At 27.7% G+C, this 18,328-nt stretch overlaps 2 protein-coding genes across 6 annotated transcripts in view; one reads left to right on the top strand and one right to left on the bottom strand.

The window, feature by feature from the left end:
- The window catches only part of LOC136976684 (histone H4), a 186,223-nt gene that overhangs the window by 67,987 nt on the left and 99,908 nt on the right, over positions 1-18,328 (top strand). The window lies entirely within an intron of this gene.
- Positions 1-18,328, bottom strand: part of FANCI (Fanconi anemia complementation group I) — a 46,388-nt gene that overhangs the window by 12,802 nt on the left and 15,258 nt on the right. For 4 of the 5 annotated variants that reach the window (XM_067272018.1, XM_067272022.1, XM_067272021.1 and 1 more), the window contains exons 9-18: positions 15,059-15,147; positions 14,839-14,968; positions 14,662-14,751; positions 14,319-14,455; positions 10,414-10,594; positions 10,238-10,325; positions 7,862-8,063; positions 7,649-7,769; positions 4,913-5,035; positions 2,514-2,582 (exon numbers count right to left, since the gene is read on the bottom strand). In XM_067272018.1, coding sequence (XP_067128119.1) covers positions 2,514-2,582; positions 4,913-5,035; positions 7,649-7,769; positions 7,862-8,063; positions 10,238-10,325; positions 10,414-10,594; positions 14,319-14,455; positions 14,662-14,751; positions 14,839-14,968; positions 15,059-15,147 — 1,230 coding nt within the window. The remainder of the gene's footprint in view (positions 1-2,513; positions 2,583-4,912; positions 5,036-7,648; positions 7,770-7,861; positions 8,064-10,237; positions 10,326-10,413; positions 10,595-14,318; positions 14,456-14,661; positions 14,752-14,838; positions 14,969-15,058; positions 15,148-18,328) is intronic. The other variant, XM_067272023.1, reaches the window with a different exon arrangement.

The raw sequence follows: 18,328 nt of genomic DNA, 5'->3' as shown, positions 1-18,328 counted from the left end.
CAATGTGGAATTAAAAAGACTCACAATAGCCTAGGGGAAAGTGTAAGAGTAAAATTGGTCAAGTAAATTCTAGATCTAAAAGAATAAGAAAAACTGAGACGCCTGAAAGCCGTGAAGTCTGACTTGAGCAACATTGAGTAAAAATGGCTTTGTCAAGGGCCTTAATTTATAGAAATATTAGCAACTCTTTTTGAATTTCTTAAAATCTTTATTCTTCTCAATTCTTCAATCTGTATTTTCTCTTAAAAAGTATTCTGTCATGCTCAACAGAGCAGTTTCTAGTTATATATATTTTGCAAAACAGTTTTTACTTTTGCATATTAGAATGCATATTAGAATGCAAAATATTCCTTTTATCATTCCTATAATTTCCAGATTCACAATACACATATTAAAATAAAATATATTTTTATTTTATAAATATTAGAAAACATTTCATCATGAGAAAAAAAATTAAACTATATAGTTAATTTGAAATAAAATACATATTTGTAATCATATATTCTTTTTTTGTTCTCTTACTTATATACATGAATAAATATTGTGGATTATTTCTCTTTTGATTATTTAAACTTACTTATTAAATGAACTGTGTGTAAAATGATTCAACGCTCAAGACTATATGTATTTTGTATTATGTGTTATATTGTATTTTCTATGTTTATAATGAATTATTAAAGTTTTCAATTAATGTTATTTTAACTGACATGAAACATTGCTAATTTTTCTTATTAATTACAAAAACTTAAAATATTATTTATCTAAATGATATGCAAAGCCATAGTTTTAAAAAATAATCTAATCTGATATTCTATTCTATTTTGAATTTTTCATATTCCAACAGATTTAAGTTCTTTTTTTTTAACATCAAAATATCACGTATTGTTTAAAAACATATTTAGCATTTTAATAAAATTGTTAGTCATTTTGTTTCTGATAAATCTATACAGTTTATTTTCATTATTCTGTGATAAACATCATGATTTACTAATTCATATTTCCTATTCATAATTAATGTTTTGAAATAAGAATTGGCAGATATACTCATATTTCAATTAATTAAACAGTTACTATAAACCAAGCAAACTCATAAAACTAGTTACATTACATAATGCAGCATATTATTTGAACATTATCCCAGTGGTTCTCAATCTGTGGAATGCAATCTAGAAGAGCACAAAGAAATGATCACCGTTACCATTTATTTTTGAGTAGAGATTCCATACTTATTCCATCCAATAGTTTTAATAAAGCATATCATGAAAAAAACTCAAAACTTTGGTGTCTGCTTTATAGACATTATTACATTGTAAATTATCATTATGGTATGACTAAAATGTAGTCATTACATCTGAAAATTTGAATTCATTTAGCAGTAAATATTTCTGTGTACTATTTTACTCTTGTTTTTTTTTTTTTAGAAATATAATTGTGCATTATCGAAAACTTGTAATTTGTAATCTTAATTTTAGTAAAATAAAATACATCATAGCATACTATAGATCAGTATGCTTTTACAAAACGTGAAGAATTACTATTCTATCATAATATATCAACAATATGATAGGACTGTCAAAATACAAAATTTTGAAAAAATACTAGAAAATGGGACTTAATTTTAAGATCTGAGTCATTCTAAATATTTTTACCATTTTCATTTATTTCTGACAAATATCACCACAAATAGCAGTAAAAAATAAAAATAAAGAAATTCTAGAATTTAATTTTTAAAAAATAGTAAAAGGAGTACATATTTATTAGTGTACAAAATATACTACCTGTATGCCTTCATTTTACTCAATTTAAGCATACCCTGCTACCATACTAGAAATACACCACAAACAACAGAAAACAACAACATTAGAAAACAACACACACAAAATATACTATGACCAAGCTATAATCACAGACAAAACCATCATTGCAATAGACCAGATATCATGTTCACTGACAAACAACACAAAAAACCATTTACATCATAGACATGTCCATCCCAAACACTCATAACATACAAAATATACACACCCAAAAATTAATAAATATTCAAGACTTGTCCAGAAAATAAAATGCCTGTAGAGAATGAAGAAGATACTTATCATGTCTACAGTTCTCTGTTGCAAATGAATCATATAACATACAAAAGTTGAGAAAAATTAGTCTTAACAACAGTACATACATCACATACAGAAAGCAGCCAATTACTAAACAGATATCACAAAGTCAAGAAATTCTCAGATACGTAAAAAGCACATAAACAAAGTTATAGCTCTTTCGGCAACTGAACCACAAATTTGGCATAGGACTATGCACCAATATCAACCAAGTAGGATACAATCTATTACACCACCAATAACAACAATAATAATAATAATAATTCATGGTGAATCTCAAATAATTATGAAAAATTAAATTACATTAAAGAATAAATATTTTCAGACATTTATAAATCTATTATCATTGGTATACCTTTAAAAATTAAAATTAAAATTTGAAAATGTATTACAAATACTTACTTGATTCATTAGAAGTTCAAAGATAGCATCAGATAATTGCAGATTTCTGCACAAGACTTCATGAAGGCCCTAATAAAAATAACAACAACTTTAAGGCAATTCATTTGTCCTTAAAATATAAGAATGCATTAATAAATATATATTGAGTATCATTTAAAAGTTAAACTTTTTTAAAATAATATATTTTTATTCCAAAATATAACACTCAATCGAAAATGTATTTGTTATAAATAATATCTTTTATTTGTACTATTTAACAATAGTAAAAAATTTAATATAAAATATTTAAAATTTATTTAATGTTTTATTATTATCTCACTTTGTGTGTTTATTTTGTTATTTAATAACAATGAAAATTAATTTTAACCAAAGTGTCAATTACAGAACAATACTAATTATTGATAAACAAGACTTGCATTCATTTTTATTTGAATTCAGTAAATGAAAATTGGTTTTTGGTTTATTATTAGTATTACAGTAGAACCCCAATTAATCTATGGTAATGTAAACTGATGCTATCTCAGATAACCAAAAATGCAGATAAAACAATGGCCATTTCAAATTAAAAATTATGAATATATAAAATTTATATGGTATATCAATTTAAAGCCTCTTTTTATACCTTAGAGAATTTAACAATATATAAGAACAACAATTTTTACAACATTCATTATACGTCTAACACTTAAAATAGTTCAAGAATTAAAATATGTTTATTATTGTAGTTACATTTTAATATGAATGGTTTCTCTCACATTGAAGTTAAATGTTAAAAGGTAACAGAAACCAATAATTTTGTAATAAATGTTGTTATTCTAAACTTTTTATGAATTACAGTGTAAGAAAAGTAGTGTATTGCAGGTTTATCTCAGATAATGTGGAACGTCAGTTAATCAGGGTTCTACTGTATATTATAATATGCAAAATTTTGCTAATGAAATAAATGTATTAAATTACATTGTATTATATCAAAAACTATTTATTTCTTTGTTCAAAAAATTAAGTAAAAACTACTAAAATACAGATTTTAATAAGCCATATTTCCATCAAAAAAGCATTTATCTCCTTTACTATCAATATCTTTCAATGTTTTATCTTTAGAATAATTTATTCAAGAATGAGATATTTACAAATTTTATGTTTTTCATACTGTTATAAATATTTTTATTATTCTAATTAACATTGATATGATTTATAATTTTTAAAAATATTATATAAGATTATTAATTTTCAGTCTAAATAAAAAAAATGACCCATTTTATATTATTTATTGCCTATTATTTATTTTTCTCATTTCATTTCAATGTATTTCATTACTTGTAAATAATCATATTGTTTTTGCTTATAATAAATTAAAATTTAAGAAATTTTACAATACAGTAAGACCCCACTTAATGCTGCCTCAATTAACGCTGATTCAATATAACGTGGTCTGCTCGAAGCCTAAAAAAGCTCAAAATTTACACTGATTCAAATTATCACAGCATTTCATTGATTATTCCCAAACACGAACCAATTGGCAAAAGGCAGCAATTTGTCGTAATGCTGTACTTTCCTTAAATCTATAATGCAATTTTGGAAAAAATATAACAACATGGATGCTGTAGGCAATATTGACTTTGCTTGGCAAGAATTAACTGATAAATGCATGAACGAAGTGTGGAAGAAGTTATGTCTGAAGGTATCCAAAAATTCTCAACGAGAAGAGCCTAATTGATACAGCAGGTCTAGGAGATGTAGACAAGCAGGATATTGAGGAGTTACTGCAGGTTTCTGGCGAGAGCCTTACCAAAGACAACCTTCAAGAACTGGCAGAACAAGGAATGCATGTAGAAATGAAAAATAGAGATTCTGAAAACAAAGTACCCAAAGAATTTCTCTACAGATTTCCTTAGTAAAAGTTTGGTAACGATAACAGAAATCGTTCATCAAATTGTAACAAATGATCCAAATTTTGAAAGGAATGCAAAAGCAAAATGAGGCGGTTTTGGATGCAATCTTCTGCTACTGACATTTGCTTCAGGAAAGAAAAAAAAGCGAGAAATGAAACTATGTGACTTTATGGCAAAAAACAAGAATTTCAGAGGAGCCAGGATCTTCATCACAAAAAATGAACTTTATATTTCTGTTTCAATATGTTTATGTGTTATTTAACATATATTATTATGCAAATTAATATAAAAATAACTTAAAACTAAAGGAAAATCTGTATTTTTGGTCGCCTGTTCCCCTTTCCCTATTTACTCTATGTTATAATGACATCTTTTAACACTGTTTCATTTAGCACTTTGTCATCTGGGAACACGTCCCCTGTGTTAAGCGGGGTCTTACTGTAACATGAATCTTGAACGGGTTAAAAATAAATAACGGAAATTTGGCTTTACATAGTAATTGTTTACCTCATACAATAATGATCTAATATCTGACTGTTGTGTAAAAACTCTTCTAAGAGTTCCCAGTAATTCCAAACATAATGCTTCAAATGAACCTGGTTGATGATTCATGTGTACTTCAATTCGAACCTATTAAAATTATGTAATTTATATTTCTTTAACAAAGAATGTAAATAGAATAGAATAAATAGAATCTTTAAACAATATGAATACAAAATCTTTGAAATTAAAATAATAAAAATTTTAATTTTTTAACATATTTCTAAACATATTTTAATATTTTACAAATATTATTCATTGATCAATAAAATTTATGAAGTTGGCAAATGGAAGACTTACAGATAGAAAATTGTCTTTTTGATCAAACAACAGATGTGATATTAGATGAAAATTAAAATGTTATCAATCAAAAAATTATATAATACAAGACTTAACTTACAGGCTAGTTGATCAAAGATTAATCAGTATTCAGACTTTAAAAAAAAAATACATAAAATAATATATATAAAGAGATAGTATTGAGAAATTGATATAAAGTGCATCTTCAGAAAAAAATACAAGCCTAGGCTACACTGTATAAAGTTTCAACATTTCAAATTTCAAACCAAAACAATGAGAAAATGAAAATTAAGAAAACCCGAGGAAGAACCCAGAAGGGGTTATGAAAAGGATTATGAAGAGTTATGTTTGTTTTTTATTGCTTAGTTGTACTTTGTTGTAAATTATGGGTTGTAGAGAGTCTTATTTTATGAGAAAATGAATTGTCCATTATTAAAAATATTGTTCATCTTTTGTTAATATATATATATTAACAAAGAAAGTAAGTTTGAAAAATGTTAAAAATGGAGAAAGTAGAATATTGAAAGAAGTCATTGCAGAACTATTGAGTAAATCCTCATTAAACCAACATTCAAGTGAATTTCTTATAATTCAAAATAGTTCTCTTCCTTGAAGTGAAGTACTCCAAAATTGTCTCACCAAGTGAATCAAAATCTACTTCACTTTTAGATCATCAAATTTTGCTCTGATCCAACAGGATTCAAACCCCTCTTTCTTTCTCACAAAAAAAATAAATAATGAATTTGTTTAAACATATATCCATAGATGAAAGATTTAATACATGATTATTGTATTAAATCTGTTAATTTGAGACAGAGGAAAAATATTAAATAATATTACAAGAAATTCAAAATACAAAATTTCCTACTTAAATAATAAATAGTCTCACAAATGATATAATGCTTTCTTAAATTATTACATCATCAATACACTATGCTTTTTCTGATTGAAAAAAATTGGACAATTTCAAAATACAAGACATTTGCTAATTTTTACCTGTGCTAATTCAAATCAATTTTGTCCATATATATATATACAGTATATATGCAGTAATATAATATAATATATATATATATTAAAATATTTTCAATAAAGTGTAGTTCCATGCATTAAATAGATTAATGAAAACTCCTTTAAAAAGTCATTAAATTTGTTATTTTTTTGTAAGATTTTATTTTTAAGAAAGCAGATAAAATGCAAATCCATTCATTAGATGAAGGGGGAAAAAAAGGAAAAAATTCAAATTTAATAAATTTGGAATTTGTGTATAATACAACCGAAATAAAAATGATAAAAATGAAAACCATAAAGAACTACTTTAAGAAACTGAAACATGGAAATGTACTGGCCAGTTTAACATATGCAATCAGTGGACTTCTGAAAAAGAGAGACTTGCTCACCGGATTCTGAAATTATAGAAACTTCATGAAAAGCTTTTGCTGATAAATTCTCTAGCCAAAACAAAAGAAATTACAGATTTTTTTAATCTGTAAATTTTTTAAATTTTAATATTAATATAAAGTGACCAGATATGTTAGGTTGAAGTGTAGGGCACTTCTGTGTTGTGGGAGCTAAAAATGGGGTGGACCTTCAACATACATATATATATAATAATAAAAACTAATTCATTAATAAATAATTTAGTAGAAAAATATATAAATGCATAAATAAACTTAAAAATAACTCTTTATAGAAAAAAATTTTTTTCAAAAACTTGATGGTGCTGTTTGTATATCTGTCATGGTATGCCTAGAACGGTCACTAGGGGGCACCCCTAGATATTATTGAAATTAATAAATTTAGTATATTATTATTGCAATAGGAATTTATTATTTATACCACGAAATGACACCGTTGTTGCTAGAACGCCCACTAGGGCATGTCCTGGGCTACTAGTAGTAAAAGAAAACGACAACTTTGTGTTCTTGACAACTTGCGAACGTGTTGAAAATGTTACATTTACCAAATGCGGGACACTTTCCGGGACAGTGTTCAATGCAGGACTAACAACCCAAATCCAAGACGTCTGGTCACCTTATTTATATTTATATATATATATGTATGTATGTATGTATTTGTAATAATTCCTGATTTCCATTTCTTTATATACAATTGCACTAATCCGAACAATCCTGAATATTAAACAGCTTCAGTTAGTGAGAGTGCACTTTTTATTTTTTAATTATTAAAAAATTCATTTATTAATATATATAAATATTTATATAATAATTTCAAGAAGATTATTTATAAATACAATATAAAAGTGTAGTTACACATATTTAAAATTTAATATTTTTAATTAAAAATTAAAATTTCATTTTAAATTAGTCATTTATATAAAGATTTTTTAATGTTAAGTAACTTAAATTAAACTGATATTTAAAAATGTGTAAACAAATATACTTGACTAAGAGATATAGAAGATTGACTGTAGGAGTTTTGACTTCCCGATCCTTCGAGTAATTTGAAATTTCTTAAAACAATTAAAAAACCACTTATAGCAACTTTGCGAGCATCTATTTCTCTAGAAAAGATAATTATTTTATAACAATAAATAATTTTATAATTTAGTTATTCAAAAAAATGTCAATTATTAAAAACAATAAAAATACTTACCTATGAAACAATGCTTTTCGCAAAACAACCATGAGAGCATCTTTCAAAGGAGAACTGATTTTTAATAATGGAGTTAATGCTCTTAAAAATGTGATTGCTGAAGGATAAGGGAGGAATGGTACATAATCTAAAATCTCCCGAAATTTTCTTAAAATATCTAATAGTTGTTGAGGAGCTGCCTTTATGGTTTTAGCTATAACATCTAATGCAATAAAAATATTTATATATAATAATAATATAATATAATATATAATATTATATATATATATACTTATTAATACATATTAATAAGTATATATATATATATATACAAATTTGTTATAAAATTTAGCCTAAATATATATCTTAATAAAAATTGATTAAGATGATTTAGTACTTTTCAGTCAAATAATAAATTCAACAAAACTGATTTAAGCATAAATGTAAAAAATTAATCATGAAAAAATATATTTTCTGTCCCCATTGAACTTATCTCAAATCTTAAATTTGCTCCAGTCATGTCATATGGTGTTGAATGCTCATTTTTAGTTTACAAAAACATGTTAGACACAAAGAGTGTCAATAAAATAGCTGAACATATGAAACAGCTCATTGTTATGTGCTGAGAATGTCAACATGAATAAAAATTCATATGACAGGAACCTATTTTCACAATTTTATTGCCTGAAATTAGGATATTAACAGCCTATTCACCAATCTCTTTCCATGTTTAAAATTGCCCAAAAATCAAAATTCTAGTAATAAATTTTAAAGTGAATGTCAGTATTTTTTTAAAATTAAAAGTTTAAACAAAATAATTATTTACAAATATTTTATTCCATCATTCTCGACCTAACTTCTCTTTAATCAACTTTCCTATATTGTATCTTTTAATGTGTAGCTTACCAAAGTGCCATAGCTGTTGATATTGAATATATCCTAATTGTACCAAAACATTGGCAAAATCCTCTCTAAAGAACTTCATAAACTAGAAAGTAAATCTATCCTTAAAAATTTTCTAAAATCTTTTTATTAAATGTTCATTTATTAATACTACCAAGCTTGTTCTCACAAAAAGACCAAACACATCTGAAACCAGTGAGAGTTGTTTCTCACTGCATTGATAACTGCATTATTATATCTCATTATTAACATTGCTGTTTTATAACTGAATCACAACCTATTACTTTGCTAAATCCGTCATTAAAACACTATTGCAATACAAATTTGCTATCAAAATCTATGACACACAACCTATAAAGTAGATTCATATTTATTTATGCTACTTACAGAGATAAATTTATATTTGTTTTGGATCAAGGCATTTTGTATTTATGATAACTAGCATAATCTATAGCAGAGGTTTCCAACTTATTTTTATCACAGAACTCTTTTTACCTTAATAAAAAATGTTGGAACTCTGACAATAACAAATGTTGGAACCCTGCAGATATAAATGAATTAAAGCATACTAGGTATTCATTTGCATCAAAACTGAAACCAAAAGTAAAACTACAATTAAATATAATCAAAATTAATTAATTAAAATTGAAATCAAATCAATTTAAAATTAAAACAATGTTTTTAAAAACCATTTAAAAGTTGTTTTGAAATTTTCAAATTGTAAATCAAATTTAATTTTAAATTTACATTATTTGTGTGCAGTGGTGACAACATATATTTTACTGTTTTTATAGTTTCCATTACTTTGTCAAACATTATATCATGATTTCAGTTTGTTCCATTACTGATAAATTGGTTCCCACTGTTTATAAAACTATAAATAACTTTAGCACATGTATAGTCTTGGATTGAGTCCTTGTATCATCATGCAAGGACTTGATCTGAGACTAGAACAATTACACCTCATGTCCCAAATTTGCATTGGCACATTCATACATCACTAGACTTAATGGATTTTATTGTGGAACCTGAAATTGTTATTGGCGAAATCCTAAGGCTCTGCGGAACACAAATTGGGAACCCCTGAGCTATAGATAAAATGAAATAAAAAATATAGTTTTTTAGTGAAGAAAATTATAAAAGCTGAAAAAAACTAAAAATAACAAGTATTCCAGTTGAGTTATCAGTAGGAACATCTACAAATGTTCAAACAGAATACATTGCAGAAAAATGAGCAAGCAGATATAAACGAAAAGCAGTTGATATGACTATAAATAAAAAAAAAATGTAAAAATATATTAACTATAAATTATACAAAAAACTCTAAGCAATAATGTAGTCATTTTCTAGATTAATTTAGACCATGTATTAAGTTTTTCATAAATTAAATACTATGTAAACTGAAGTCAAGAGGCAAGAAATGTAATGAATAAATATTGCATACGTTATAAAACAGTAATGAAAAAGTAAATTTTAAAGTGAACAGAAATTTACCAATATAATGAAAAACTGGTCTTGAAGTTTTGGTTATTACACGATTTAAAATTTGCTGAAGAATTTCTTCTCTAACAGTTTCATGAATCTAGAACACATTAATACATTTGAATTTACTTTCACATTAAACTAAATAAAAATATATTTAATTTTGTATATTAAAAAATATTTCAAACCTTAAATGTTTCTTGCAGTATCTCAGCTCCTAAAGAAGATGCATTTTCATTTGGAGTATATGCAGTATGAAATACACCTATGTCGGGTATTTTACCAAATGTTCCTTTTGGACCAAATGAATCCATAAGTGTAAATCCAAGTTTAACTAAACTTTGTGTGACATAATCCCAACCAAATTTACTGAAATGTAATTAATAGTACAATATATCTAATAATAATGTATTAATTTCTCTATAACTATACAGTGAAAACTGCTTAGGCAACCACCTGCATTCAACAGGCACCTGTCAAAACGGGCAAAAATTTCTGGCACAGAATAGTTTATACATAGAGTCTTCGTATAAGTTATCTGTATTAAATGACCACCTGTGTAACGCAACCGCAGAAAGCAATTTTTGGTTCGAAACAACATACAACAACCGTAATAAGCAACCACTTCTGTGAATATATCTATCCTAAACTATTGTTCGAACCCATCTCAACAACATTTCTTCCTCCTAGTATAATGAATTAGTCTAAACTCTTGTTCAAACCCATCTCCAGCACTTCTCCCACTCTTGAAATTAGTTGCAGGTGTTAATGGATTAGTCCAGCTACAAAGAAAACTCATTTCTGTTTGTTCGAAAATGTTGGAAAAACGAAAGAGATGCGAAGTGCTGTCGTTTGAAGATCATATTAAAGTTATTAGAGAAAGTGAAAATGACTTATCACAATGGAGATTAGCAGAGAAATTTAACAGTGGAAAAATGCAAATTTTCAAAATTTTGCAACAGAAAAAGTCGATACTGGAGGAATGGGAAAGCAATGGAAACAAGGATAGCAAATGAAAAAGAAAGCAGCCTAATGAAGAGATAAACAAATTGATATGGGAGTGGTTTCAAAAGGCAAGTGTTAAATGGATTCCTTTGAGTGGACCAATCATTCAGGCAAAAGGACGTGAATTTGCAGAAAAATTAGGAATTTCACCGTTTTGCACCAGCAATGAATGGAAAGTTTCCGGAAGCGTCATAACATTGTTTATCGTACCTTGTGTGGTGAAAGTGGTGACGTCAATCAAGTTAATGTAGAAGATTGGAAATAACATATTCTTTCGATGATAGATAGATATGATTTTCACCATGTCTATAACACAGATGAAACAGGACTTTGTTTCGTGCCATTCTGGATAAAACTTTAATCGAAAAGGGAAAGAAGTGTTCAGGAGGCAAGATAGCAAAAGAACACTGAACTGAAATGTTTTGTTGTAATACATTAAGAATTTGCACTTAACTTTGCTTGTTTATCAGCTGCCTCATTGCCAACTAAGCCTGCATGTCCTTTTACCCAGGTTAACATGATTGAATTACTGTTGTTTTGGATTTCATGAAACACCATATGAGAAAAGTAACATGTTGGATTTTTGAGCTTTTGGATGGCAGTTTGGCTATCACTGCAAATCCTTACTACTTGGTTCTCAATACCATTTTTAAAGATGTTAATCAGCTTAGCAATATGGGGATTGAGAACCAAGTAGTAAGGATTTGCAGTGATAGCCAAAACGCCATCCAAAAGCTCAAAAATCCAACATGTTACTTTTCTCATATAGTGTTTCATGAAATCCAAAACAACAGTAATTCAATCATGTTAACCTGGGTAAAAGGACATGCAGGCTTAGTTGGCAATGAGGCAGCTGATAAACAAGCAAAGTTAAGTGAAAATTCTTCCTAAGTTCAGCGACATTCCCTACACCAGTATCAAGAACACTGTTCATGTTACGGCTATCAGCCTTTGGCAGAGGGAATGGGAGAATGGTAACACTGGAAGGATAACATTTTCCTTCATCCCCAACATAAAGACAAGACTTAAACTGAAGCATCTTTCCATCACATATATAAATACACAAATTTTTACCGGACATGGCAACCTTGAGGCCTATCTTCACCGGTCTGGTCACAGAGACACTACCTTATGCGGCTGTAACAACACCTCAATACAAGACGTTCATCATTATATATTTGACTGTGATAACTTCACACATGAATGAGAACCACTTCTAAGGACTGCACTCTCCCAAGGACTCAACTGGCCATGCAAAATGGACAACTTCGTAACAGATCAAAAACTTTTTAAAAGTCTCATGGACTTCCTTGCTTCAACTGGAGTGTTGGAATCTGACTCTCGATCATCACGACAGTGAGTGCATTTGTGTAGTGTAAACTTTTCTTCAACAATTGATCACAAATATATATAATGTAAATACTACCTAAGTCGCTTCCACAAAGTGTAGTGGGTGTGTGTTTGGTACATTTTCAATGTTACTAATGTACTGTTTCTTATTTAATCTCTGTACTTTATTTTTTTTATACTTATTTTGGTTTAATAAATCCGATGAAGACGCCCTATACCTAACTTTTTCTGCCCCTATCCTATTTTCTGTATTTTCACCTTCACCTTCTGCCTTCTTTTCTTTATTTTCAAGCCAGGTAATACCACTGAGTGCATCTGGTCTTCCGCCCCTGTCAGCTACAAGTGTACAAGTGTAATACATTAGAAGAGAAAGAACCAGCATTGGTCATTTCTAAGTCACTTCAACCTAGATGCTTTAAAGGAATTGACATTGCTTTAGGTGTGACCTGGAAGCCAACTCCAGAGCTTGGATGACAGCAGACATTTTTCAAGAATGGATAGAAAAATTAAATGAAAAAATGAGGAACCAAAACAGGAAAATTTTACTTTTTCTGGACAAGGCCGCCTGCCATCCCCCAAGATTTCACTTTCAAATGCTGAATTGAAATTTCTTCCAACCAACACTACGAGCCACCTTCAACTATTAGATCAGAGCATAATCTGGGAGTTTAAGATACTATACAGAAAAGAACTTGTAAAATTTTTGCTTGTTCGGATGGAAAGTGCTGAAAGTGCAACACAACTTGCTAAACAACTGACCGTTTTGGATGCAGTTAAACGGATTAAAAATGCCTGGAAGGAAGTAAATTTAGCAGTATGTTGCTAATCAGTAAAGGCAAGATTGAAATCATCAGTAGTCATCCATTCCCAAACCAGAATTCATCTCTGTAGCAGTGCATGCTTCTCTGCAAAGGAACCCATATTGGGGTGCTAAGAGCAGGACACACAGTGATCACCACGTATGCAAATTTGCCTGCCAATGGTACAAGTCTTTACTTGTACTATTGGCAGGCATGAGACTTCTACCTGTCTCTGGATGATGGACAAAAATGCCATTGCAGTTGTTGATATATGTTTCATAATGAATTATCATCTCTCTTGATCATCTGTCTGGACTGTCCAGAGCTTGCTCACCATGTATATAAGCCTGCATATATATATATATATATCCACACTGTCTCCTGGACCTTCTCAGTCAAGTCAGAATAGATCAAATAGAGAGTAATTCATCAAAATGACCACCACCTGCTTTACTCAGCTCAACGATGCAATCTTTCTCAAACCTCATCAGTTGTGTATAATATCTTTGGTTGCATCATTATACAGATATGTCTGGTGTTTGAAAACTTTCAAGCAACAGGTATAGAATTTTTAGTGATACACTAGAAATTCTGAACACACTGAGCCTCTAAAAGCCTTTTTTGTAGGCTATTGAGGTATCCTGATGACATTATCTGGCATGCAATCAGATCACAACTATTATATTAACTCATCTAACTGCAATAATTACACAATTCTATGTGGATGTGTAACTTTTTTGTCAATGAGCATATTAACACATATATAAAAAGAGCCAGTTTTAATCCTCAACAGTGTATTAGCACAGCAAAATTTCTTAACAAATTTGAAATATATTTTCTGGAAAAATGATTGAAAATAAAATTAAAGAATGAAAATTAATCACATGAAAGAAAAACTATATATTCTCTGGCAGATCCATACAAATATAAATGCATACCTGGTTTTAATTGTTTCCAAAATTAGAGCTGACAAATTATAATTTGCTGATAACATTTCTCTCATCCAATATGAATGAGTTTTCTTTTCATTTTCTTGAAAATAATAAATTACAATATGTTTCAAGACATCTATTATCTACAATTCACAAAAAGACTAAATTAATAATTTCACCAATTTTTAAAAATTATTATTCAGACTTTCTGAAAAGAGATCCATCTTTTACAATATATTTCTTATTTTTAAAAAACTATTTTTTATCAAATAAAAATAATTTTAAATTTTAAAATTAGTTTGTTTAAAAATTTATAATTATTTAGACTTATTATAACAAATAATCTTACTTGTTCTTCAAAACGTTGCATTTTTGCAATTGAAAGAGCAAGTGCAATGCAAAATGAAGAAAGCAAATGTTCTGGTTGATGTTGACTATTCTATAGACATAAAAAAAAAGTGATTTTCAATAACTTTCATAAATTAAAATTTATAATACAAATATAAATAAAAAATTTATTTAGTACCTTTAATAATTTCACAAATTCTTTACCAATTTCTTGATCCTGCTTGGCAGCAAATGTGATATGTAATATAACAGTTCCTTCAATATGTTTAATTGTGTCAACGCTATGCATGGATTCATTCTCCTTATTTCTATTTTGATACAACGAACATTAATAATAAATTAAAATAGAATGAAAAAGATTGACAAATCATTTATAATTTTATCATGCTCTCAGTTACCTATCTTTGTTTAACTGCTGTTTCTTTAAAATATCAGCTTGATTTTTAAAATAAAATAATATTTTCTCCAACAACTGTTTTCGAAATCCCTGAAAATAACTTTTCATAAGCAATGTAAACTGAGGAAAATCATTTAAAGTTTAATTTTTCAATTTTAATAACCTATTCAATATTTAATTAAGAATTCTGTATCCTAATCTTCCATTTCAAAATATTTTAAATTTTTTTCTGCATTTAATTATGTTTATTTAAATAAATATTTAATTATACAAATAAAATTTTATCATGCAATATTGGCATTTCAAATTATGAAAGTTTAATTTTAAATTATTTTAACAATAAATTAATAAAATATCAGATAAGTGAAATCAATGCAAAGCATTTTTCCTTTAATCTAAGTGACTTTAATCTTGACAAAGAAATTTTAACAATTTACTTAATCTATTTTCTTTTTAAATTATTATATAAATACTGTATTTTTCCATTAAATCAACAATTAAATAAATTAAATTACTATTATCTCACGCATAATATAAGAGATTCGTCTTCTAATTAGAGACTCTTGGGTTTAGATACTATAGGCTTTTGTCTGTGGTTTTATAACTAAATAGTTTATAACAAATAAATAAGACTTCTTGATTTATTAAAATTTACCTTATTTGTTTATTTAAAGACAGTAATTGTAAATGTAGTTACAATATTTACAATTTCTTTTTGAATAAGATAGAATCTCACTTATTGTAATTATTTTGGGACTCGCGTACACTGATAATAACTGATGACAACATTAAGTGGGGAAGTAAGATTACAATTAATAGAAAAGTTTTATGGTGAAAACTAGTTTTATTAACTTCTGACATTATAGCAATTAAGAAGTGTATAACTTGAAGACTTTTAAGTATAATTATTATTATTATTATTATTAATTAATAGTAATTCATCCAGCACAGAATTATAATAGCAAATGCCAGCAATTGAAATTACTGTAAAGTGATGATTAACATTTAAGATTCAAAACAATAGCTAAGACTGACAATTAATGATTAATAATGATTGCATGATATCAGCCAGATGTTCACACTGATATCATGAAAGCACAGCTTAAAAATAGCTATTTACCAATTTACCCATTGACCAAGACTGGTGGAATGCATTAAGCAGCCTACACAAGGCATAGAGGTTACTTAGACTTGATGCCAAGAAATGCCAATGACAAGTGCCTTAGATGCAAAAGGAGAAATTTTTCATTTTCACTAAGCAGTACTTTTGAGAAAGATGAGGTATATTGTTTATAAAATCTGAGTTACATCAGTGGTGTTCTGTGTTTTTTTGTGTGAGGCATCCCTGTCATTGAGTTCTAAAGGAAAATTTTTTTACCTTTTATTGAATGTCTTTTGAGAAGTTGAGGATATTGTTTATAAAAATTATAAGCCACATCATAATAGTTGTTTTGAATTTCTGTACAATTTGAATTTGTTAAACAGAACTAAAAATTGCAAGGACTTAGAAATAATTTAACTGATGAGACAACAAAGACAAACAAAAGTGATCTGTATGACAAAATAAATGGCTTTAAAAACTTGTTTATGTTTGAATTAGAACAACTGAAAAATCCTTTTGATACTTGGCAATTCATTTATACAAATAGGTTAATCTTCACAAATCTAACAATAGCTTTATGAACTTTACTATTCCTGTACGTGTTGCTAAAGAAGAATAATCATTTTCAAGGTTAAAACTATTTAACAAGGGGAGGGCACGACCTGGGAAATTCACTTTGGGATGAGACTTGGTATATAGGTAGTACTCCTTTAGGATGTTCAATCCTTAAAACAAGAAAGTGCAATGGCCAGCCAATTTTAAGAAAAAGGCCTTTAAAATTCGAGCTCAGCTTATGTACTAATAAGTTTCACTAGGTTGGCAGCTGCTGAGCAGCTCAGTCGACATCGTTCTTGGCTACTGCCAAGTTGTTCAGGGTTCAAATCTCGGTCTCGATTAGTATTTTTTTTTCTTTCTAAAAATTTTTAAAAATAAGTATTTTGAATATATATAAATATTAAAATTTTATTATAATAAATAATTTCATTTAAAAAGATGTTTAACACATATTATGTGTCATTTTAATTATAATAATACAAAATAATTAATAATAATAGTTATGAAACAACAGTTTTCATTTATTATTCTATTGTATCAAATTTTTCGATGGTTACTACACTTATTAATTCTCACCACTTAAAAATAAAAAGTGTAAAACATGTCTTTTATATTCATCCTTTACTTCCATTTTAACAAAAATAAACAACTAAAATGTTTCCAATTCCAACAGTATTATATAAATGAGATCCAATTTAACACTTCAGTGTGAAAAGTATCACATTAGACTGACATTTTCAACAGCAAAACAAGATTTTTCTCAAGGTCATAAAAATGCCCATGGACTTATGGACTGACCTGATATTTAGAGTGTCAGTTTACTTTTGGATTTTGAAGAGATCATAGTGTTCCGTAATATATCACACCATAATACAAATAGTTTCAATATTTTACAGTAAAATGTCTGTGAATGAAGATACTATCAATTTACCAACAGTTGATGATGATGATTATTAATACACTTATTAATTATTTCGTATTATTATAATTAAAATGACATGTAATATGTGTTAAACATTTTTTTAAATGAAATTATTTATTATAATAAAATTTTAATATTTATATATATTCAAAATACTTATTTTAAAAAATTTTTAGAAAGGAAAAAAAAAAAATACTAATCGAGATCTGAACCCTGAACGACGTGGCGGTAATCAAGAACGATGTCAACTGAGCTGCTCAGCAGCTGCCGACCTAGCGAAACTTATTAGTACATAAGCTGAGCTCGAATTTTTAAAGGCCTTTTTCTTAAAATTGGCTGGCCATTGCACTTTCTTGTTTTAAGGATTGAACATCCTAAAGGAGTACTACCTATATACCAAGTCTCATCCCAAAGTGAATTTCCCAGGTCGTGCCCTCCCCTTGTAAGATCAACTATAACACAAGACTGGTAAATTTAGCAATGATTTCAATAGAACATGCATGTGAAAAATTAAATATCATAGAACTTATTCAACATTTCACTAATATGAAAGCATGGAAAGTTTCATTGTAATAATAATAAATACCTTTAATTTTTTAATTTAAATTACAGGCCTTAACTATTTTTAATTACAGTTACAAATAACCAATTAATGCTAAACACTATAACAACAATAATGCTAGAGTGCCATA

Source organism: Centruroides vittatus, unplaced genomic scaffold, assembly GCF_030686945.1.
Source record: "Centruroides vittatus isolate TY-2023 unplaced genomic scaffold, ASM3068694v2 contig_417, whole genome shotgun sequence".
NCBI lineage: Eukaryota > Metazoa > Arthropoda > Arachnida > Scorpiones > Buthidae > Centruroides > Centruroides vittatus.
This window is presented reverse-complemented; position numbering and strand designations above follow the sequence as displayed.